At 33.1% G+C, this 25,658-nt stretch overlaps 1 protein-coding gene across 7 annotated transcripts in view; it reads right to left on the bottom strand.

Moving 5' to 3' along the window:
* The window catches only part of LOC142341591 (uncharacterized), a 499,295-nt gene that overhangs the window by 440,233 nt on the left and 33,404 nt on the right, over positions 1-25,658 (bottom strand). For 6 of the 7 annotated variants that reach the window (XM_075392645.1, XM_075392646.1, XM_075392650.1 and 3 more), the window contains exon 2: positions 1,817-4,024. In XM_075392645.1, coding sequence (XP_075248760.1) covers positions 1,817-2,783 — 967 coding nt within the window. In that variant the 5' untranslated portion in view covers positions 2,784-4,024. Of the gene's footprint in view, positions 1-1,816; positions 4,025-5,783; positions 5,803-25,658 lie in introns of those variants that run through there. The other variant, XM_075392647.1, reaches the window with a different exon arrangement.

Genomic DNA, 25,658 nt, shown 5'->3' with positions numbered 1-25,658 from the left:
AAATTTTTCCGTCGAAAGCTTCTATTTATTTTTCATTCTAATAAAGCGTTTCTCTGAGTTAAAATCAATCTATGCTTTTTTAAAAAAAATAATAAAATCAGCTGATCAAGATATGATAATCACAATTAAATCCAAATTAACAGGAAAAAAAGTTGCAATAATTTCATTGTAGATTCTTAGACAAAATAGTAAGAAAACTGAAGAGAAGTGCACAAAAATATCAGATCTTGTATGCTATTTTTTGTGCATAATCTCTTGGAATAGAGAAAAAAGATATAGTAAAAGTGACGGGTTGCTTTTAAAATTTCAATCCGTAGCGCTTACAAGCCAATTGTCTTCAATTATCTCAAAAACGGAAGGAACGAACGCAGGGCAAAGACTTCTTCTCTTTTTGAAAGTAATTTAAAAAAAGATACTTTCAACGAACAGAAATTTGTAATAAATTTATTGGTATAAAAATATCCACAAAGTAGAACTAAATTTTTAAAAACTTTCACCCCAAAAATCTGATATAATTCTAAAACATTAAAAAAGCATGGGTCCTAAGTTTATCACATCTGCCCTAGACACATTAATACTACAGAAATTGGCCAGACAAGAAAATCAAAATCATCGAGATTTGAAACTGTTGCAGAAAATCTTTATTTCCATTAGTTTTCAGAATAATATAGACAACCATTCTTCTCTTGAGTTCTAACAGTTTTTATAGGAGGCAACTATTGAAATATTTAGGTTCCAATTTTTCACTACGAACAAAGCAAACAAATTTTGAAAAAAAATCAAGTGGCATTTTTCCCTGTTTTTCTTACTTAAAATCATTGACGACTTCAAAGTTTTCCAATTGCAAATTAGGTTAACTGAAAAATGTTTTACATAAATTGTCAACAACTGGATCAAATCATTTAAGTTTTTGAATTTACTTCTTTTGACACTTTTTTAACTATTCAGATTTTGAAAACCCACCGTCTCAAAAACTCAATAGGTTTTTATTTCATTATAGTTTTGACATCATCTAAAGTATATAATTCTGCGATAACTTTCAAGTTTTTCAATTTAATTGAAAAGTTAAATTTAGGCAAAAACAAAATGGCAAAAATGCTGTTTAGTCCCGAGGCTTCTACAAGCAAAAAGAAGCTTTTGGACTGGGTTTTATCATTGGCACATGAAATAATTCATTGCATGGAGACGAGAAACTGCTCTTTTGTCTTGTCTACTGAGTTGTTCATTTGAGGTTGCAACCATTAAGTTCAGCACAATTGAGCAACTGCTGCAAAGATCATCAATGCGTGTACGATAGGTGGTGCGAAAAATGCAGATATTGGGAAAAGTGTTGAGGTTGGGGGTGACGAGAGAGGAAATTAAAATGGATCGAAACAGGAACACAGTCCTATTAGCCACTCTTGTCTCAACACCCTGTCGCTGTTAGTCATATTAGTTAGGAAAAACGTGAAGTTACTCAGCGTTGACCAATATACAGTTTATTTTTCGAAGATTTGAAGTATGACAATTCAAAAAATATAACCAAATGGTTACATGCTTACGTACGCTCCGATATAATTATGTTCACTTAAATTAATAAGTTTTTAAATAAGATAAAACTTTTCTAAAAAAATAGATCCTACCTGTCAGTTCGGGTATGTTTTCATGCTGATTCCGATTTTGCAATAAAATAATACTTGGTTAATATTCGTTAAAATATTGAATGGTTTGTTTCTAACCTGAAGTTAATCTAACCTGTATAGAGTAGTTTGTTGCATTTTTGCACCTGTTGATCGAAACAACTTAGAATTAATCACTAATTAGTTAATTAACTTACGGGTGATGAAAAGAAGAGATGTGACTGATAATTGTATGATAAAGCTCAATTGTTTGCCACCTGTCCTTTGTTGCCATGGTAACCTCGCACGGAACCCACTGTCAAATTGTCCAAGCCCACGTGACGTAACTATTATTATAACTCGAAGTAAATTCGGCAGAAATACGCGGTTATAATTATTGGCTGGTCGGTTATTTGTTTCGGCTTTCGCTGCTCGGTGAAATACATAAAGTGCTTTTTGGTTGTTGAGGGCAAGAATAAGACACAACACTTGTTTGTTCACACCTTTTGTCCGTTTCAGTCGATTGACCTTGAGACATGATGGATTAAATTTGGGATTTAACTCCAAATGTGATACCTTTTGTGATCGAATTTGTGCCAGAATAATTGTAAAGTTGATCCGGGTATACCAAAATTTACAAGTTCTGGGTACTAATAACCAGTTATTGCTAGCTGCAGCGATAGTTATAAAATGCAAAAAGCGTAAATGCTTGTTTGAATTGTTGGAAACTAACAAAATTTTAGCTGAAAATGGTGGCTGATTATTTGACTGTCTATTGCTATTTAGGTGCGATAAGAAAGCTTTAGATTGAGGTCTAATTAGTTTTTTGGCTGAACACAAATTTAGGAAAAAATCTATAGCAAAATAACTTTTCAAAAGGACAAGGTGAAAAATTAATTGGACCCTATCAGAATAAAGAATGGTTTGTGGGTTTGAAAAAATAAACTTTTGAACAAATACTTGACGTAATGCGAGAGTCGCGGCTTTAGAAGTTGGTAAGAATAGAGCTTGCGCTAAGCTGATATCCGTTTTGCAACGTTTTAGAGATAGCAAAATGATAAACACTATTGCGATTGCGGGGCAGGAAACATAAAGGGGGTATAAAGACCGGGGCAAAAGTGGGATTATAAAGGGTAAGACTAACATAGTGTTTATTATTTTAATGAAAAGTGACATTTGAAGCATTAAAAAGATCCGTCACTGTAGATTAACTCACACCATCTGCTAGGAAGCTCTCCTTGACTCTTTGTAATAACTGAGAAGTTATAACTGGTGTCGGTTAACCCACCAAGCGTGAACAATTGGGGTGGAGAACCGGGAAAACATTGTTTTCAGGCGCACCGAAGGAAGCGGGGAGGGGTGTAATTATCAAAGTAAACCCCAGGCTCGGGTTGACAATGTTCAGAACAAATTACCTGAAGAGTTCACAACTGGTTGTTATATCTCTGCAGACCAAGTCCAGTTATAAATTGTTTATGAAGTACTAACTAGCTAGTTATAAGTTATGACTTTCACTATTAACCTGGGTTATAAATGCTGGGTTCAAACCGCGAGAATGCATATTGGGGAAGATTGAACCGGTTTTCTGGCAGCGAATGTACAATTCATGATATCGCCAACACTGAGTTTTGTTCTATTTCGAATAAACTAAGTTAATATCCAGTTTATAATTTGCAAAACAGTCTGGTTTGATTGGCATGTTGTACGATTTGCTGTGCCCGATATTTGCTCGGGTAGACAACAGCTGTTGTGATCAGATAAACCCAAAATAATGCAGAAACTAAATAACAACAAACAAAAGAACCAATGATTCCAAATAGTTTAGGAGTTATCAAAGGTCAGAGGTACATCAAAATAAAGATAATTTATAATTTGCCAAACCCCATTTGAAAGGTTTTATTTAAAGACTTTGTATCAAATACTTCATTGTAACTTTTTGAAAACCATTGTAAATCAAGATTTTAAAGTTATGGACCACGAAATTCAAGTTATGGTCAAGCAGTAACTGCGAAATAATTCCGAGTTAAAGATAAAAATTTATCGTCCAGTTCTAAGAAGCGATTGTATCGGCAAATTGAAGAATATTTGAGTTAATCACCGCTTCTGGTTTTCATAGAAATCAATATGTAACAAAATATGAAGTAAAGTCATAAAAGAAACAAGCTTCGTTTAACTTCAAATCTGACACAGACTTGAATGTATGAAGATAGTCAAAGGCTAGTTTCGTAAACCTAATTTCCCCCGCTGTGTTGACACAACAACTCTAAGTTTCTTCGCATTTTTCCTCTACTGACATTCTGGACTTTGGTTTTCTCAAATTGGGGTATGTAAATTCCGCTAATCTGAGTCTGGGCGATTTGAAAACCCTTCTTGTCAAAATTCTGTCTTCCTCATTCCAATCTCTTGATCCGTATGGCTGGTTGCAGCTGAAATAGATATACAATTGGAAACACAAGTTATGATTAGCAATAACTAGTTAATAACTATCAGTAACTGGTGTGCAGGAAAAACATTGGGGCGTCCAAATTACTTGTTGCAATATTAAGTGCCGTAACAAAGGGCGTTATCCAAACAAAGTCTTTATAATATCTATGACCAAAAAATTAAATTTTTACCTTCTATTATTTTTGATAACATGAAAAGGCGGCATGCAAATCACATAGGCTAGGTAGCAAAAAGGGAAAGCGCTCTAATAAAGCAAAGTGTCATAAAAAAATTAATAAATTATTAAATACCGGTAGACTTTGAATGATATCAAGAAATTGTTAAATTCAGTTTTCAATAAATTGGAGACCAATCCAATGCAATTGACGTTCTTGAGTGAATTTTGAGGATAATAGATTTTTCTAGGGATATTTGAGGATAATGGATTGGAATTAATGTGTAAAAATGAGGAGGACTTCTGTATCAGTTTTTGTGAACAAAGTAACAGTTGAAATTTTCCCAACAAACAGAAGGGAAAATGTTCGGGGTAATTTTGCGATATAAGGGTTCTAGTTTAAACAGCAAGAGTGTTTTAGAAAAGTGGGTCCTATCAGCAGTGTTTAGTTATTAGATCTAGTTAGTTGTTATAATAATAATAATGAAAACCATGACTAGTTGAGGAGAGGGCATATATAGACCGGAAACAAGTCTAAGCCGGGATTTGTGGAAGTGGTTTTGACAAATAAGCTCTCTAGGAAATGAGTTGAAACAAACTTCACAAAAGGAGAGCGAGAGAGAGGACTAGATAACCTACCGGTTTTAATCTATTCCATAAATTGACGACAATTTACACACATACACACCGCTAATGTCTCAAACTTTGTTTATTGTTCACGTGAAAACCGCTCAACTTAGTTTAAGCTGTGTTAATATTGTTATTGTTTCATAACTTTTCACTCTTGTTACTTAAAATATTTCCGCCCCTTAATCCCTCCAATAATAACCGGTTATTGCTAGTTCACATAAATTAAAATTTTGTACCAACCGTTTGGAAAAATTATTACCAATTTTTGAGGAATGAACAAACATCCCTTTTCCTCGGTCGGCTGACCTTATATGAAATTTACAAGGTCGCTGAAAAACAATAACACGATAACAAAAAAACATGGACCCAATTGAATACATTGAATTTAGAAAAAAATATTTGTGAGAAAATATTGGTGTGAAATCGAAAAAAAAAAAGACAAAAAGGCATTAAAGACTACAATAGGTTGTTTTTAATGTCTGGCGGCAATAAATCTGTCTCTATTTTAACACCTTGTAGTAAACAAACATGTTTACACATCTCTTTCACGTGTGTATTGAAAAGTTTGTCTCAGCTATTTTCCAACTATTTGTGGGGGTGTAATTTTGCGATGGAACTAAGGCAAGTTGTTTGCTATCTTTTCAGATTTTTCTTTGCCCTCTCTCTGCCCGTTCTCTGCATATGTCTGCCTGCCTCTTTTATTTCTAACCAGAAGGCTAAATTCACAAAGTTAGCCTTAGGTGGTCACGTGTATTTGTATATGGTTAACTGTATAGACCCTTTTCTCATTATCGTAATGAACAAAGATTAGCCCAAAACCAATAATCGATACAGAATAAGCAGACGTGAAATAAGCAATATGTTCTGAAATAATACCTAGTCATAAATAGTTAGTTATAATCATTGATACTACATACAATAATAACAGTACCGGGACATTGGCAATATATATGTACCTTTCGGCGACTGCACCAATGTTGTATAGTTAAGTACTTCATGGCGGCTTTTCCCAGTAAATACTTGTCAGGATAAGTAAACGAAATTTACAAATTATTTCCTATCAACTTTTAGTAATAACTGACAATGATTGTGAATAAAGATTTATATGGTTACAGTTCAATTTCAACATATATATTATTATGCATAAAAACGTAACTCTTTCTCTCTCTCTCTCTCCCTCTCTATTGAACTGGTTAAATGTAGCAGTTATTTAGTTAGTTAGTAATAGTTATATTCACTGGAGTCGGGTCGGGTTGGGGTGGCGGTGACCGTGGAGGTGTAGGTGGTGGTGCTGGGGTTGGGGGTGGGGGTTCTTTGGTGAGTGAGAGGGTTTAGCAAGGCGGAACTAAGCCCCATACAATAGCCAAGCTCAATCAACATGGGGCGGTGAATTTCAGTGGGAGAGCTTTATGATACACCCTGCATGGGGCTTCAGGGCTACATCAGAACAACGCTCTTAGCATAATGGGCCAATTAGCAGAATGCATCCTCCATTATGAATCGAATCTGATCACATGAGGGCTTCTATCCCATAGCGATGGTCACATCCAAAATTCCCAGGACTCTTGCATCTTGCTTTATAATTAACCCGATTTCAACATAAGAATCTTGAGCTCAAAGTATGAGTTGTGAAAATACTGAGAAAGTCAAGCAAACGTCTGAACTATTATGACATAATTTAAATAGACATTGTTTTCGATGTTCAGTTATCAATATCATTAATAGTCAAAATTACAGCATTAACTCTATTTCATTGATGCAATCATTTTTTTTTCGATGAGAAAAACTAAGACTTGGATGAGCCAAAAACTTCAGTAATTTCGGTTACAAGCCAATCGTTTAAAAAAAATATTTTGTACAAAAACCAAATATTTGAGAAATTTTGTATAAGAGATTGACAGATTATGTTTACTGGTATAGTATGCTTATTGATTGTGTATATATGTTTTGGTATGTACCTAAGCCGCCGGCCGGGCTTTACTAGCTGTCTTTAGTTTGCCCAAAAAAGCTTTCAACTCTCTCCCTCCTCTTTCCCCTTATTCGCTCCCCCCTCTACCTCTCTTAGTATTTCTATATTCCATATCTCTCCATGCCTGCTACTTCACTCCCGATCACAGTTACTTAAGCATCACTTTTCATAAATAGATTTGTTCTATTTTGCCGCTTCAAACATTACAGCAATTCCATATCACATATTCCCATAACCGACTGTTGAACAAATAGACACAGTTATGACAATGACGTGAATGAATAAAATAAATCACGGATAATTTACAAATAATCAGCAATTCATTACAGGTTAAAGCTTTGGATCAATAAACAACAAATCATGCGTCAATCAATAAAACGGGAGCTCAAAAACTTAAGGTGCGCACGCAAAAATAAAAAATAAACGCAAAAAAACGCTTTTTTCGAAACAATAATGCTTGACGAAGAAATGCTGCGCTTTTTAAAATGCAGCAAACAAAGTTCTAAAAAGCGACGGAAATTTTGGATCTGGGAGAGTTCCGAACTCCTGGAAACTCCTGGACAACAAATCTGTATCACTTGGCAAAAATGACCCAATTCGTCCATTTTACTAATCTTCTAAGTGGAAAATTCTGTTAATTGGACCAGCTGGGCAGGAAAACAGAGAGAGACTTGAGTCGTAGAAGTGGTGAGTGAATGAATGAAGGAATGAATGAAAGAGTGAATGAAAGGGTGTGAGATGGGAACAACATTTTAATTCAATAAACACCACCCATCTAAAACCCCCACCTTATTAAGACGACCATACCACCAAATAGATAGATGGATAGATAGGTAGATAGATAGATAGATGGATAGATGCACTCACATATATAGCGTACCTGGCGACATATAGACCCACCCACTCTTTATTCCCAATAATACCTAACATTTCTATATATTCTTCACTTTTGCGAAAAGAGCCCCGAGAGAGGGCAAAATGGCGCTAGGGAAAGAATTGAAAAAGTTGAAGGGTGCAAGGGGTGCCTTGGGAATGAATCGCATTGGGATGTAAACAACAAAAACAACAAAATGTTAACAGCATTGTTTATGTTTGTTCAACACCTTTCCCAAACACCCACTTTGTACATACACCGCCGCCATGCGAAATAAATGAAGTTCTGAATTGGAAAGAATTCAATTAATTTTGAAAAATCTTTAAAATAAATTATTTATATTATGAAACCATGTAGACGTTTTTTATTCTGACCAAATATCGTCCAAATATCAAACCTGATCAAGTCTAAAATTTTGTGAAGCAGGCCCAGATTTTCATTGATAGAGCGGAAGCAGATTTTTAGGTTTGAACATAGAAATTATAAATGGAAAAGATTGAAGTGCTTTCGAATAAAACAACAATCATGTCTTTCTAGATTGCTCTCAAAACATTTTAGAATTGTTTGGTTAAACAAGCTGTCCTAATCGATACAGTAAGACACTTAAGAAGAATTTTAATAACTGTGAACTCAAAAAAAATACGGGATGCGATGAAAAAAATTTTATAGCATAAAAAAGATTGATAACATTTCTTGATTTGACCACTGTGAACTCAGTATAGAACACTTAACATTTCATTCATCAAAATTTTGGTACAAACCGATAAATGAAAAGAAAAGCAGTTCTGTCAACTTTAATTTAAAAATCTCAGCAGCTGGTTATCTCGCGTTTGCAGTTTGAATAGTTTTTCAGCTGTTTTTTGAAAAGAATTTTTTTAGTAGAGGAGAACCAGAATATAAATCCGGAAGTTCGGTGCTCAGAGATCAGCTGAACGGTAAAATATTTGATGACACGGCTCTCAACTTTTTGCAACCTCTTATAACTCAAACTGCTTCGTTGATTTGTAATATCAATATCAAAAATTTTTTGTAAAAAGACTATTAATGTCAAATTTTTTAAAAAGATTTTGCATTTTCTAATCATTCATGTTTTTGGATTCAGTTTTAAAACAAATTTGAGTAATTATTGCGCACATTTTCATCAACTTTGCTAAAGTTGTCAACGAAAGTGCATTTGGTGATACATTTAAAGTTAACCAAGAGATGATGAAATATTTAACCAAACTTTTGTCTGCTAAATTTTAACCTACAATTTTGGCTAAATTTCCATCTTTTAAAATTTCATGAAAATTGACAAAAATTGCTTATTTAGCCCATTTTCACAAAATTTTGTATGAACTATAGAGTTTTGCATACATTTCTTTTTCATCTTGTCTTATCGCTGAGTGTCAAAAATATGAAATCCAAATGACAACCTAGAGAACTGATATTTTAATAATCAAAAGCTTTCAGTTAATAACCAATAAATCTTGGGAATTTGAAAAAGTTTATTGTAAATTTTTTGATTTTGTCATCAGTGAATTTTTGAAAATATGAATTCCTCAAGGTTATTTCAGTCAATTTGTATCTTATTTTCATTTGAAAAAATCATTACTTATTTCAAGTGAAAAAAAATCTGTTTAGTGGCTTCATGTTGTTTTTTTTTAATTTTGACACATAGTTTTAAAAAAAAATCTGTTTTTTGGACATCGCCCTACACTTCCAGGTTGTTTTTGGTTTCCCGTCACATTATCGCGTTAACGACAGATCCTATTGGCGTTGAAAAGAGGCCTAATTGGCCATTTTTAACATTTTCAATAAATAGCCTACGATTTTAATTGTTTCGCCACTTCTTTAAATTTCGATTGAACTTTTGCTTGCGATTAAACTTTTTGCTTGTATTTGACTTCTTTTTTGGAGTTTTACACGATATTCTGACAAAATACAGAGTTTTTAACTCACAAATCTCTCATACTCTAATAATGTAAAAAACAAGGTCAATTCCAATAGCCATAATATAAACTTAGGGTTCCCGTAACTCCATGAAACAAACAAAACGTAAAGCGAAATTATGAAACACCTCTAGTTAAAGTACTGTACGCTATATGTGACTTCTTATGACACCGCCCACAATTGTTTTAGCCGTAAGTAAATCAATCACCTATTAGCAAAACAAATGTCCCCCTCAAAGCAAAAAAAAAGAAATTGATTCAGTTCTAGTTTAAGAAGCTCAGAAATTAAAAAATGAACAATGGTAATTTTGAATAGACAATTTTTGAATGATTTATCTGTCTAACTAGCTAGTCCACTCACCTTATAAGTTGTCGTAATGAGATTTTCTTTGAGAAATATGGATTTTTTCTGACAAACTTGAATATAATTTCGAGAATTATTTTTAACAAACTCTAGTTGAAATTAAGTTATAATTACAAAATAATAGTAAATTTTAAACAATAGCAACAAGGCAAAAGCATAAACTAAACAGAGGTCACTGTTATGAAAAGAAATGTGTCGATTAAATTTGAGTGAAATTTATGGCGGCATTAATATTGTCTGACAAATTGGAATGACAAAATTATGTTACACCAAAATTTGCTATAATAGTAACTGTAAAATTTATCTATGAACAATAAACACATCAAAGCACCCAGACATAAAAACTGGCGAAGCGTTCAACTCAAAATGCTGTCTATTCAATTTGTGCGATTGCAAGCGTCAATGGAATAATCACACCGGGAAACAATGGAAAAATTTCGTGTCACCAAAACACATCACGCATGATACACCCAATTGCATGCAAACCATTGTGCCATATTCAACAAAAGTCAAAATTCAATTTTATACTGCCAAATTTCTGTGTATTAAATTAAATAGCGCCACTACGCTTGGAAGATAACGAGGATAAAAAGCCTAAAAAACGAGCCATGATTATATATGCAACACTGGTTCCTTGGTATTAAGATTTATCACAATCAAGGAACAGCGCATCAGCCCTTTTGATGTCGATTTGAATCGATTCTGTGTTTTGGAAAACTAAAACGCTTTCGTAATTTTTACAAGCAAAACTGTGAAAAGATGAAATAAAAAAATCAGTTTGGCTCTCCCCCAATATTTTACTTCAAGATAATTCAAAATAGAAGGCAAAAAAGCATCTGAGAGATATTTGAAGATAGCCGAATATGAAATGGTTTCTTAATTTTTTGCACTTCCGTGATTTCAGGCTCTCTTTTTATACAGCTTTCTGGAACGAAGGCAACTTAAATGGACCAACGTCAAATATTGAACTATGCAAACACGAAAAACATTGCAGGTAAAAAAAATAAAGACTTTTATCAGAAAAAAATTGTAACTGGAAACCGGTAAAAACACAAGCTGTGACAGACTGACAGAAAAAAATCGTGACGTACAAAAATGATCTTTACTTTTAGCATTGAAGTACCAATGAAGCTAAATTTGAACCCAATGAATGAAAGAGAACGTTTTGCCAAAAACTGCCAGAGCATTACCAGTTTTCAAAGAAGGTCGTAAAAAGTTATCTATCAAGCTTAAGATGTTGTTTTTTTATCCGCAGATGTTAATTATCCGCATATGTTTTTTACCGGCAGTTAATGTTATTTATCCAGAGTTATTAACTTTACTGAAAAAGTTGCAATGTAAAGAAAGTAAATAATGGAAACAATTAATTAAGGAAACACAACTTGCATTTTCTTCGATATCGGAAAACAGTTGATTTTGAGGTCGAAAAGTATTTTGGTATGTTTGATCACAATGATTTGCTTTCAATGAAACTGTTAAAAAAAATCTATTTAATTCGAAGCTTTCAGCTTGTTTAGATAGACGTAAGTCAGATGCTGCAGACAAAAAACACATTTAATTGTTCTGAAAAAATATAGTCAAAATGATGTTTTTTCAAGAAATTGTACTGTCTCGAGCTTGCATTTGTCATATAAATTCTTAAGCAATTGAAAATAAGAAAAAAAACTAAGAAATTTTTGCACATGAAAATGCCAGTAAAACAAAAAACGAATTTAGAAACGATTAAAGAGCACTACGGCCATTTTTAAAGTGAAAATTTAACAAAAATTAGTGCAAAATTTCTGTTTTGCTAGAGGATCCAAAAACAGTCAATATACAGTTCACAATATGGAGAAACCATTTGAGTTGCCTAGGGCGGGTAGCAAAAACTTAAAACTCATTAAGAACTTTCCTATATTTTAGAAAGATTGCAAAACAAAAATGACAAGTTGAAAATATTTATGAGACTTGGAAAGATAAATAAAAAATTGGGATGTAGCTAAGCACCATTGAGAACAACATTTACAAAGCGCCCAAATTTTTATCAAGTTGCCATTTTATTCGCCGGAATTTGCTGGAGGAAAGAATCTCATTATTTACACAATTGTATTTTTCAAGGCCTAATCTTTATTCAAACATTTTGGAAGAGGTTTTTCAGTAGTTCATTACGTTATTAATGGTTTTTAAAAAAAACTTTTCAGTACTTCTAAGAAGAAAGATTTTCAGATGCCTTTATTACTTAAAGCTTGTTTTTATGTTTTATTTTACGTTACTTGAAAAACTATCCTACCCCAATTGTGTACTCTCTAAAGTTTTTGAGGCGTATTTCTTAAACTAGATTTTCTACTTTCAGATTTACTACAAAAAATTTGCTTCTGAAATGGAGATTTTTTTTGGCGCAAAGTGCGCTTTTCACTGCAAGATTTCTTGAGTGTTGCCAGTACAGGGAAATCTAACGAAATTAAAATTCGGAACCATAAAATTTTGCTCCTAATTTCTGCGAGAACATGATTATAATACTAGTTTAGCAGGATAACTTCATTGCTTGTCCGATGGTCAAACTTTTACAGAACAATTTTGAAAATAACTTCATTCGATTTGGACGTGAGTTTTTGCACAGTAACTTGTTATGATTGTTCTTGGTTTAAATTGATGTTTCATTGTCAACTTAAAAATGCAATTGGTGAGTGCAACAGGTGGAGTTTAGTTCAATTAAGTTTTTGATGTGACAAATTAGAGGATGAAAGTAAAATAGAGAGAGAGAGAGAAATGCGATAAATCTGAGCCACCAAAATTTAAATAGTATGCTTGTTGGCTGTTTTGCTATAAAACTCTATTTCTCGTGCTAAAAAGAAGACAAAAAGAAGATTATATTGTTTTTTTAAAAAAAATAGAGGTGAAAGTTTTGAAGGAAAAATCAATGATTACAAAAACTTTAGTTTAATAACTTTTTGATTTTTTAAGGAATTTTCAGTGAACAAATTCACTTTGGACAAACATATCATTAGCTGTTGTTGTTGTTTTTTAAGAAATTAAAGCAAAAATGATCTTCGCTAAAAGTAGTGATTAGTTTTGTGGCAGCAATTTTCAAAAAAAAGCAAAATTACGAAAAGACAGACACATTTTTGTGGGTCATCTAAATTATCTGATCTAGTTTTTATTTGGTATGTGAAACAATTCATCAGACTATACTTACTGAGAGCCTTTTACATAATTTTTTTTCGGTAAAATTGTCACTCATCCGTTGATATTTATTTATTCGCACAAAGCCAATTTGGAAGCGCCACGTTTTGAAAAATTGGAAGATGAACGCGTTAAATAGGATTAGTTTTTTTGCCATCATTTCAACTCCTATTTAATACCCTACAGTCGTACCCTAAATGCAAAATAATCTTTGATAAAACTGTTTTTCTTGATCCCAATTACAGTTGATCCATAACCTATTTAAAAAAGAAAGTGGACCGATTATTTCAAAATTTATATGCCCCATAGGTTGATACCATCAGTCCAACACGACCACACTGCACAGAATAATACGCCTTTCTTGCCCCTTTCTCCGATGTTGACGATGCCCCTCCTGGCCCCCTAACCCGAACCTGGAGATCGCAGGTCATTCTCCATGGCGTAGATGCAGAAAGGTCGCCACACCAGAAGCAAGTTGTGGATAGGCAGTCGCACTAATACTATTATATGTATTATGATACAAATGCAACTAAGGTACCAGTTAAAAACGGCAATAAGCGCATGTATCACGCCAAAATTACCTGCGAAATGCAGCTCTGTGCGATAGCTACAACAATAGCAACCAGCAGTTCGTAATAACTCTTTGTTAGATACTAAGATAATGCTGAAGTGCAATGTTCGAAAGCAGAAGTCGAAGTTCAGATCACGAACAAACTAGATTCAGCTGGAAAAAAAAACCCACAGTATACCAATACTACTCTTCGAGTCTTAAAAACTCCACTCCATTGATCAGAAACAGCAAAACAACTTGCAGTGCATTTGTTCATTTTGTAGTGCATGTGTCATTCGACATGTGATTTACCGTAACGCAACCAGAGCATCCATCATTATTTGGAGCAAAAGTGTTTGATGCCCCGACGATATTGAATGAGTTCTTTTTCCATTTCTAAGTGGTATATCGCAAAGCGGAAATCCTTTTGAGAATTATATTTATAATTAATAGCCTCTCCTTCGGACCATCTTCGCTTTTGATGAAATGTTATTTTGATCGTAGGTAGTCCTGTCCTTTAAAGTATTGCGGCAAGCACTCTTGAAGCAAATAAAAGTTTTACTTAATTTCATCGAAACTTTCAACTTCAATTTTTTCAGCTCATTGCCTGCATCTCGCGTACCTTAGTTCAATTTTAATGTGAAGGAGTCAGATTTGGTTTTGAAAAATTATTGAAAAGTGGAGAAAGACGAACATCAAACTTAAACTAAGGCCTGCTTAAACCACCATCTGTTGTAAAAACCACCATCTGGTGTTATCAGTCCCAATGAATCGTCAAAGTACTAGAACTGTAGGGCTGTGGTGTAAAGGTTAACACGCTAAAATTTGTTTCTGGAGAAAATTGGTTCGAGTCCTCTCAGCCCTAAAAACTTGTGCTAATTGTTGTTGGCGGTACAGTAGTGGGTTGCTACAAGGTCAAGTTTTGTCCAATGTTAAAATATTTTAGAAGCAGAATTGCGGGTTATTTTAGTGGTTTTGAAAAAACATACAGATTGCTGAGAACTATATGCTGTGACAACCTAAATACCCACCATTTTCACTAACTTTTGGGTAAGTGTTATCATACCATCATCTGAGAAGTGTGCTACAATAGTGATTTTAAAACGTTTTAAACCTGAATAACAGTTTTATGAGAAATTGTCTATTATTGAGCCGCTGAGAAATTGTCGATTAATTTTTGGATATATCAGCATATAGCAATAGTAAAACACACTCAGTTCAAAATCGTTGAATATCAAGTGTATTTTAGGTTTTTTTATGCGCAGTTCATCCACATTAAGATAAAAATGAAGCCGTAGCGTTCGCCCAGCTTAAACTTATCCCGGATAGTCTGCAAAAAATACTCATGCGCCGAAGTTCAGTCTGATTAGCATAAAGTCATGCTTTTATGGCTCACAACTGGTATTTACTATAGTAGTATCCACACTTCTTACTCTTTAGCTAGGTTGTAAGCATCACAAAGCCCGCTTAGCTCAGTGTTTACGACTTGCTACGCAAATTAAATGTTACAAGTACTCACGCAGAAGTTCGAATCACATATAAAGCAAATTTTGATAAAAGGAGTTAAGCTAAACATATTATTTTTCATGCAGCAAATTTTACTTGAAAATCAAGACATGGCAGTGTAAATTGTGACATGAACAGAGTACTGGCTATTCAGAAAAGCACAATGTCTTTAGACTGAATAAGCGCTGATTTGCCCTGTCACCAACCTCCAGGTTTAAACTAAACCTGTTAAATTGCTCAGTTAAATTGATGGATTTGAAACAAAAAACAATTTTGTACTGAAATAACAAATTAATATGCGAAGAATGCCTATTAAACAATTGTGTCCGAAAAAAAAATTGTTGATAAATAGTAAAACTTGATCCAACATCTCTTTAGAATTGCGGAAAAATATGCAAGGCTGCTGTTTCTTAAAAATCACACCATTTTTTTGCTTCTTGGAAAGATAAAAGGCATACCATATGAAAATTATTGAAGAATAGATTTCATTTCCAAACAATAGTTTGTAATAGTGATTATATGCGTACACCAACCGACCCCTACCACACAGTAATGAGACTATTTTGACTGATCATGTAATTTTGGTTCTGCCTGTAGTAAGTCGTAAAGTGTCTGCAGAGTAACCAGTCGGTCTCTTAATTTTTGACATGTTTTTACCGGTCATCTAATGAGTCAAAAAAAAGAATCAACTTAATTGTTTCCTTTAATAGCTCAATTTGTACTCACTTCGCTTTTTTACTCGTAAAATAATAGTGAATACAGGGGTATGCCCCCTACTTGTTGTATTATTTGTTGTCTTATCAATAGATATCTTTTAGAACAAGTATTGTTGTCTTCTTAAGAAACCATACACCAACCTGTTGATTTTTCTCGAACAGCTAACGTTCTTACTGGCCTTCCGAAGTGGCCTAGTGTTATATTTGTCATACTCGTCTTACTGGCCTGGTGTTATATTCGTCATTGGAAAAAATGAGCAGTTTTTTTAATGAAGCATCTTGTGTTTTAAATTTTAATGGCGTTTTCATTTTTTTTTAAAAAAGTTTCCTATGGCTTCACACTTTTCTTTTTGTCAAAGCAGAACACATCGATTGTCAGTTTATCTATTTCGGAAAATGGCACAATTAAACTTCCAATGAAACTTTTCTCAATTTTTTCAAATTTTTTTCTCAAAATCTGCAATTAAATTTAACGATTGGATGATGAATGGATACCATGAAAAAAATTTCGACGTGAGGACATTCCTTAAAAAATATTTTAGAAAAAAATTTAAATGTATTTTCTATTTAATGAGCGCGCCATAGTCAATTAAGATTTCTATCATCTGTGAAATTTCTTGGTTTTAAAAACTTAAGGTACATTTTTTGTTCTCAATTTCTTTTTCTCTGAGAACAAAAATTTATTTGGTCTGCTAAAATATTCAAAAGACTGCCTTGAATTTTATATTACACTTGATTTATAGTGGTTAAGTTTTTATATTGCTCCAGTAATATTAACTGTTTTATAACTCGTTTATACAATTTAAACTGAGTGTTAAAGATCTGTCAAATTATTGTCTACTTGTCAAACCTTTTCCCATACAATAAAGTTGCATTATATCTCAGTTAAAACAAAAACTATGAATTTTGAGTAATTTCTTTTCGAATACTTTTACCATTTATTTCTTAAGTAATGCACATTAAGCACAAAGTTGAGTGTGATAACAACGTCAAGTCATGGAAAATGGAGAATCTTCAAATAATTTTGCAAACGACACTTCAGGTATGAGAGGTGATACAAATCTGTCAAAAAAATCATTTGATGAACTATCAAAAATTGTTGTTGGTCTGGTCAAAACTAATAAGAAGCAGCAATTGAAAATTCAAGAGTTGGAGAAAAAGCAGCAAGAGATGAATGATCGCTTGAGAGTGCAAGAACATTATACTAGCAAAGACTGTGTGATCATTTGTAACCCACCATTCGATTCAATTGATCAACTGTATTTGCCTATAAAAACTTTATTTTTTTTAATGAATATCTTGGAATCAAACTGCAGGAGGACCGAATAAAAGCCTGCCATATTCTTTCTGGTTCGAGGTCACATGTCTGTCTCGACTCAGTAATATGCAAGTTCGTGTATTTTAACGGAAAAGATCGAGTATTTGGGGCCAAAAGGAAATTGAAAAAGTTGAAGAACCCATTTAACAATTTGAACATGAAAATAAACGAGAGGTTGCCAAGCGCAAATCAACAGTAAAGCTAAGAAGATGGGCATGATTACATCCACTAAAGACTCTGCAGTATCCGTTATGGCCCGGAATTCTCAAAAAGAAATTCGTTTCAACCCGTTAACTATGTCAACGACCTCAATAAGGTCAAAAATGCTGCGTTGAGAGACTCGGCCAGAGAAAAACCAAAATTTGGCATCAATTATTATCAAACGTTAACATCAAACGAAAAAGAAATATATTCTCTTGAAATGAAAAAGCAGAGGAAATACTAAACTGGAAAAAATCCTGCCAAATTTCTAAAATCCAAAAATTTTTGTTTAAAAAAATTTGAAAATTTTAAGCCTTAACTTTGATTGCTATCCAGTACCAGTACTTCACTTTATTGTAGAAAAGCGGCTCATGCATAATTTAAACGTGACATTTAGTGCTTTCCAATAGCTGCAATAAATGCAGCCTGTCTTTTTCGGCTAGGGTTTTTTTAGTGAGGTTCTTTTTATTAAACTTTAGAATGTTCCGCCTTAGTGCTCACGATATCCGCAGCCTAAAGTAGGACATTATTTTTTAACAGTGAATAGAACATCAGGAGGCACAAACGTCTTGCGATATACGCAGATTAGTTGTTTACAGCTGGATATTCATTTCCAGTCGTTTGGAATTTGTGATATTTGCAAATAACGAATGACAACGGATAATGAATCCTCGGGAAAACCAGAAAACTTAACAAAAAACCGACTGGAGACATGTTTTTTGTGATATTTGCGGAAAATGTGTCAACCAGTCGGTGTTCTTTCGTTTTGATTCGATAACCGTGTGAAAAAAAGAATGCATAGGGTGTTTCATTTTACAATAAACGAGTGGTAAAAGTGTTCTAATTCAGTTAAGAGTTTGTAACAATTTAAACGATGAAAAATACTCTTTTATTGCAGAACATCAGATCAGTCTATGAAAATTTAAACCATTCCGAGTATTTTTGGCGCAACAAGGAACACAGCCATTGGCTATATGCCTAACCGAAACGTGGCTCAAAATTGACATCAACATCAAATGTTTATAGCCTAGTAGTTACCAGCTGCTTGATACAAGCAACCGGCAATCAGGAAAAAGAGGAGGAGTTGCAATAGTTGTGAGGGAAGGCGTGGTGAAAACGGTTCTGCAAAAATTTTCAAGTAGGAACTGTCAATTGCTAACAATAAAATTTGAAAGCAAAAATTATGAAAAAGATCTCGTTTTGACTGTTGTATACCTCAAACCTAACACAACTTTGTCAGAGTTGTCAAAAACTTTCTAGGGATATTTTGAAAAATAGAAACTCAAGCCAAAACAGATGCATCTAATGTGTGGAGATTTAAATATTGATCACTCAAAAACAAATGCAAAATTTTCCACTTTAGAAAATGTTCTCGGAGGGTCTGATCTCAACAATATGTCTCTGACAGCATTCACTAGGGAAACCAATAATTCTCAAACAAGAATTGATATAGTGTATTGTTCACAGGAAGTGAAAATTGACGTTCTAAAATCTACAATAACTGATCAAACTGAAAACTGATCAATATCTTCAAAATAAACTAGATGAGGAAACGAAAGAAACAGCGTTAAAAATGCAACAGTACTACAGATATTGGGCTGTTCTAGAATACAATTGGGTGTTAGAAAAGCTAGTGTTTAAACTGAAACACAAAGTACAAGGTTTCCAAGATAATTTTTGTCTCTTCGACTCATCAATTGAATAATTTCAAAAAACTATTTTTGATGAAATAAAACATTATGTGCCAGAGAAGAAATCAAAGGCTCTCAGACAAAAGTCATGGATTGATAACTCAATTAAAAACAAAACCTTTATCAAAGATACATGCAACAGAAAACAAATGATAATAAAAAGACAATTAATAGAATTAGGTATCCCAAAAATGCTGAAAATTACAGACCAATCAGTTTGCTGCCAACAATAGGAAAACTGATTGAGAAATTGATTCAGAAAAGAATGCTAAACTTTCCGAAAGAATTCAGATTTCTAAACAAAAATCAATTTGGGTTTAGGCCAAAAAGTGCACTGTTGAAGCCTTGGTATCTTTTATTGAGAGCGGAAGGCAGGATTGGGAGGATGGTATTCCAGAAACTAAAGTTGTGTTCATCGATCTCAAAAAAGCATTTGATACAGTTAAACATAGTATTCGTTTGGACACACTAAACAACTTGGGATTGAGGGGTAACATGCAAAAATTTTTTGAAATCTTATCTGAGCAAAAGGCAGCAAGGTCTAAGTTCAGGAAATGTATACTCCAATTTTGCAAAAGTCGATTATGGGGTACCACAAGGGTTAGTACTTGGACCACTTCTTTTTATTTTGTATATAAATGACATAGATGATTACTGTAGTCAGAACTGTTTTACCTTATACGCTGACGATACTGTTGTTAAATTAAAAGGGGAATCAACAACGGAAGTTTTCAGCCAATCCTTGAACCTGATTAGTGATTACTTCATAAAAACAAACTGATTATGAACTACGAAAAAACTTGTTTTATGAACATGAAAACCAGACGGAAAAGTTCACAGCAACAAATAAAATGAAAACAATAAACCTAATACAGAGATCGTCACTGAAGTACGTAGGTATAGAATTGGATGACAATCTGAAATCCGGCGATCATATTAAAAACCTTTGCTCAAAACTGAACCAATTCTCGGGACTTTTTATCGGCTCAGATCGATTTTAACGGTTAAACAACTGTTATTAACATACAAAGTGTATGTCCAGCCTGTTGTGAAATACGGCCTACTAGTCTACGGAACAAGTAACAAAACATTAATTTTGCCACTTGAGTCGAAAATAAAACAACTTACACGAATTATTTTTAATAAACCTAAATCAACCTCCACTTGCCTGGAACGCGAATCAAATCACATTTATTCGATTAGAGTCTTGCACCTTTTTGAACCGTTAAAAAAATTAGCTGAAATTTTGAGAGCAGAATGCCATATTGATTGTCTCAAAAATTTAATTACTAGAAAAGAAATTAAAACACTGCAAGCGAAAAAATCCAATCAAAGCAACTTAAAACTGCAAACAAAAGCAGCGGCCTAAGTCCTTAAAAATTAGGAGTCAGAATACTAAAATTGCTTAACTTCATTTTAAAATTTTATCCTAATTTTTTTTTAGAAGTGCAACATCTGAGTGCAAGAGAACTTAAGCAATTCTTATCTACTTTCAGGGACAATTTTTTCGCAGACAACTTAGAACTTTTTGCTTTGTTTTATTAACAAAAACTCCATAGATCTAATAAAAATTCAAAATAAAGTTTCGAGGTTTCCCTCTATTTTCTCTTAACATGATACGCCACGCATTCACACATTGATCATAGTAATGGTACTGGTCACCGCTAGACTAGGACCTTTTGGACCTATTGATGACCTGTCGAGTAGATTTGTTATTTTGGTGCATAATTTATACCATATGCGTTGCAAACAATTATACATCCTACTCGAGAACAATTTATTATCATTATTACTTGACAGGTTATGTTTAATTTTTTTGTTAAAAGATAGAGTTTGAACAATCGATCGTCGGTTGGAAAAATACGGAACACTACAGACTTTTCAACTGTTTGAAAGCAATTCAACAATGAATTGTGATTTAAGCATGTTACAGTTTTGACTCTCTTATGCCATCAGTAGTTTTCAGGAAGTTAGGGGCTGGTGATAGATGTGGGCGCAATGCACGCTTTTCGGCCGGCAAAATGGTGTATTTTTCATCTGCTAATGATTTTATTATAAGTGAAATAATGATAATACAGGCTGTTCAGCAGCTACAAAAATCCCTTTACTGACTTGCTGTCATGATTTCAAATCACCATCGGAACTCGTTGAATAGAAAAATTTGAGGTTACTCAAAATGCTGTTCAGCTGAATGAGACAAGCCAAATTAAATAGACATCAGGTTTGATTTGTATTTTGTGATTTAGAATGAAGCGCTCTGGTCTATTAAGCGCTGAAAATCTTCTCACTCTTGTAAAAATATGGAAGACTGCTGAACAAAGTACAGTCCATCACCGGTTGTGTTTTTTTTCTAAACATTATAATTGTTCCAACGTTTTCTACATTGCAGGGAAACTTGATTTTCTCCGACCAAAACTCAAAAACTTATCTTAGAAAAATAAGAACGGTTATAAATTAAAACCCATAACACTTAGTTTTCAAATCCAAAAATTTGTATTGATAATTTTGATTTTTGCTCCCCCAGCAACTCAACTTTATATAAGCAATATATGCGAATGCATACAAACATATTATACCACTCGCACAAATTTTCTTTTGTTTTGAATTTTTTTTAAAAAATTCTGTTTGCCGCAGAGTGACAGCGAGGGTCATCTTGGTGTCTTAATATTCAATGAACAGGCAATTAATCTGGCCACTCTCTTTCTTAAACTTTGCTCAAACTTTTTTTAAATATCTTTTCACAAATTAGTGGACCAATAGATGTCAGTGAGACTTCCTATTGGAGTTCTGCTATTTGTCACACTTGCGCATATGCTTTTTGAAATTTTTCAGCATGCCATTATTTTGCTCTCTTCAATCTCTTCGGCAACTTGGGTAACTATGAAAAGAAAGCAAGTAACTCCCAGAGTTTTCTCAATTTTTAGATATTGGAATGAGCAATTGGTGTTTGAGGACAATTTTAGTTTTTGCGAGTGTTCATTTCTACACATGGCAAATAGAATTCTGCTCTACATGTTAATTCTCTTGACATTTTCATCAGTGCTACCAAACGTGGTATAAAGGTTGAATGGTACAAAACTTTGGTGTTTGGATCCTTCCAAATTCAGTCAATAATTCTTGACATTTTTTACAAAACAAAATCAGTGCTTTGCGATATTGCCATTTGCATTTAGTTCTCTTCGAAGTTAGTCACATTTGTCTGAGCTATTATAAGTACTCAACAAAATCATAATTGAACCTATCAGCTGTTTTGTATCAATGACATTTTTTTTTGTTTCTGTGCACAAAAATTTTTTCCAATTTCCTAAATTTTCTCAAAGTTTGAGTTTTAAACAAAATTTTGGTTTTTTTCCTAGTTTTGCCATCAATATAGTTAATAAAAACTTTCTGGGATAAGAATTTTAAATTATCGAAATGCTTTCATTCAGGTAAAAAAAACATATTTTTCTGACATTGAATTTTTCTTTTTGGGAAGAAAGGAGAACATCTTTAGATATTAGTAACTGGTTTTGTTCGTATTGTCGTGGTCGGTAGCAATGCTGGCAGTAGGGTTAACCGACAGTCTAATGATGCAGAATGAATCTTTCGAACTATTTTCAATAATCATAAAAAAATTCATGTCTGCAATACTATTTGGTATTATAAAATATTACATGCTTTTCGAACTGTTTCGGTCAACCGTTGCTTTTGCTCTCTTTTTTCTTTTCAGTTAAAAGCCAGAGGATAGGAATTAGGTATTTTTCGAGTGAGAAGCACACGAGTGTAAGAGATTGATATGCTATTTCGTCTGTTTCTATATAAATTTCGCTCTTTTTCATTTTGCGAAATACATTAAAAATTGATTTTATTCACACTTTTTCCGCTTCCCAATTTTTTTGCTGTTTTTCTTGTTGAAGACTGGGCTCATTAACTTTTAGTCAACAACTCATGAAACATATTTAACGGATTCATTTCCAAAAAAAATCTATTTGGTTGACGATTATCAATTCTAATTGAAATTTGCTGTCTTGTTTTCCGATTGTGTTTACTAATGTTTGTAAATTTTTGTCATCTAATCACAAAAATAAAGGTGTCAGTGGTCTTCTAATTTTAACAGCACAACTTTAATGGAATGTTAAAGTATATTGATTGTTTCTTTGATGCGAACTTTTTTGTTTTTTAAAGAAAAAAACATTAAAGGGTGAAACGTTAAGCTCACGTTTTTGCTTCTCATAATAAATAACGTTACGTTCCCCTTGATAATCGATAAAGTTTTGTAGGTTTTGTTTTTTAATACTCAAATTCTACTTGCTTTTGAAATCAATTACAATTTTTTTATCTCTTTAAAACTTGGTGTCAGTTGGTTTTCTGAAACAATTGGTTTCTTATGAGGCTTTTTAGCATTTGATTTCATATGGTAGCTTGCTTTGAAACTTTGAGGAGTTGTTGCAGCTGTTTCTATGGTACTTTACCACTGGTTAAATCAATTCTTGAATAAAATGTAATGGCTTACGTTTTTAATTACTTTGCTGGCTTACTAGATTTTTCACCAGCATTTGGTCACGCTTCACGAAGTCATATTGTTTTTGTGATTCCTACCACTCATCAGCGGCTTTTGCATTAATGACAAAAGTCAATAATGTACTAGTTTAATTGTTAAGCCAATTGTTTCCTAAAGTTTTTGACCGTAGACGTATTATTTTATTCTATAAATTGACTTTAGAACTCAATTAACAAACTCCAACTGAAAAAACAAGCAGCGTTAAAAATTTTCAATAATATCAATAATTTTTAAATGTATACTTTTCTTCAAAAAAATTTCACGATGATATGTGGTAGTTGGTTCTAAAATGACAATAAAGTTTGAATGTATACTGATGTTGGGGCGATGTTTACAATTGGATGATATTATTTCATTTGTTCTCTTCACAAATAAATATTAGAAGTAAAACTATCAATGTGATTGAAATTTTAATTTTAGATTTGAGTTTAGATTGAGCGAATTATAAGCAATTTAGGAACTGATGTCAATTTGTTTGAGTTGTAAAGGCCCAACAGAATCTAATTATTTCATCTTAATAAGTTCCATGAATGTAGACGACTTACCCTTCGTTCTGAAGTTTTTCCGCTGCTAGTGAGTCAAAACTAAACATTTTTTGGGTGGATGAAATTGTGGGACCAACTTGTATGGAGTTTTAGCGAAGAATGTTCAATTTAATAAGAAACTAACTAGCTAAGTAGAAATACTATTGCATTTTTGTTTGGTGTAGTATCCCACAAAAGGCATAAAAATCTTTTCTACAGTTTTTAACGATTAAACAACTTCTATGAACAAAAAGAGGTGTATAATAAACTTGAAAACTGAGCTTGAAAGCTTGAAAAGTGGCTATAACTTTTAGCTGTAACTCCATTAGATCTTTTCTTTCCTAAGAGTTTTTCATATTTAGACAACAAACTAAACATAAAATGAGTTTTTCGTTTTTTTTTTTATTTTATTGTTTACCCTAAATTAGATGGTTTTTGCTCCAATTGTCGTTGCTGGAACTCTCTGTGCTATGCACAGACTCGCACGTGCCGACTTGTTTTGGTTAATTTCTTAGATTTCTACACAACAAGTATTTTAATATTGTTTTTGTTTGTTTTTTATTGTTGAGAGTATCATCCCATCATTGGTTGCATTTTACAAACATCTGGGATTTATATTCCCCGCGTTGGCTTTGAGATATTTGATCTTTGCAACAATAACCCTTAAACGGAAATGTTCTTTATTAGGTACCAAAGGGAAGTTTTTTAGAAAAAAAGATCCGAGATAATCAACACATACTAATTCAAAATCAATTTTTGTGTTTATGTTCAGACAAATGCATAGTCATCATATCCGATAATTTTTGACTCATATCTTTCTGGCGCGGACTATTCAGCTTCCTAAAAACTGGACTGAGATACAATTTATAACTCGGCCAGGTATAATATCTCCTCCCTAAAGCTCTCCCTAATAGTATTTGTTTGAGATAAATAAACTTTATTCATGCACAATAGAGCATTCACGTAATTCACAATTGGAGAAGGGGTCTGCTTTGTTGTCTTAACGACAGCTGCCAATGATTAAGTACATAATAGCGAATGATACCAGTTTAGAATTACTGACCAATTTTTTTCCTATTACTTCAATCGAATATGAAATGAAATTGTCCCTGACAAAATAAAAAAAAAGGTTGAGTTTCTATTGAAAATCAACTGGTTACTTAATTTCACACATTTAAAAATAAATTTAAATTTGTCATCAATAGCTACAAATTGGCCTACAATGGAATATATGAACGCACTGTATTGAAGCTTCAGATAAAAATTAAACCAACTGGATTTTCGAAAAACAAAGTGAAGCTTTGGATGCCTTTGTGGTATATTTTTTAAACATAAAACATGTAAAAAGTACCTTTAATTCTGCTATTTGTTGAAACCTAGATATTTAACTCTTCAAAAGCAGCAATTTGTGAAACTCTGTCTAGGAACAGAAGGTGAGTGCTCTTTGCGCCGCTAAAAATACAACATGCAGGAGGAAAAGTTGTT

This window comes from Convolutriloba macropyga, chromosome 6 (genome assembly GCF_964194025.1).
Source record: "Convolutriloba macropyga chromosome 6, txConMacr16.3, whole genome shotgun sequence".
Lineage (NCBI taxonomy): Eukaryota > Metazoa > Xenacoelomorpha > Acoela > Convolutidae > Convolutriloba > Convolutriloba macropyga.
This window is presented reverse-complemented; position numbering and strand designations above follow the sequence as displayed.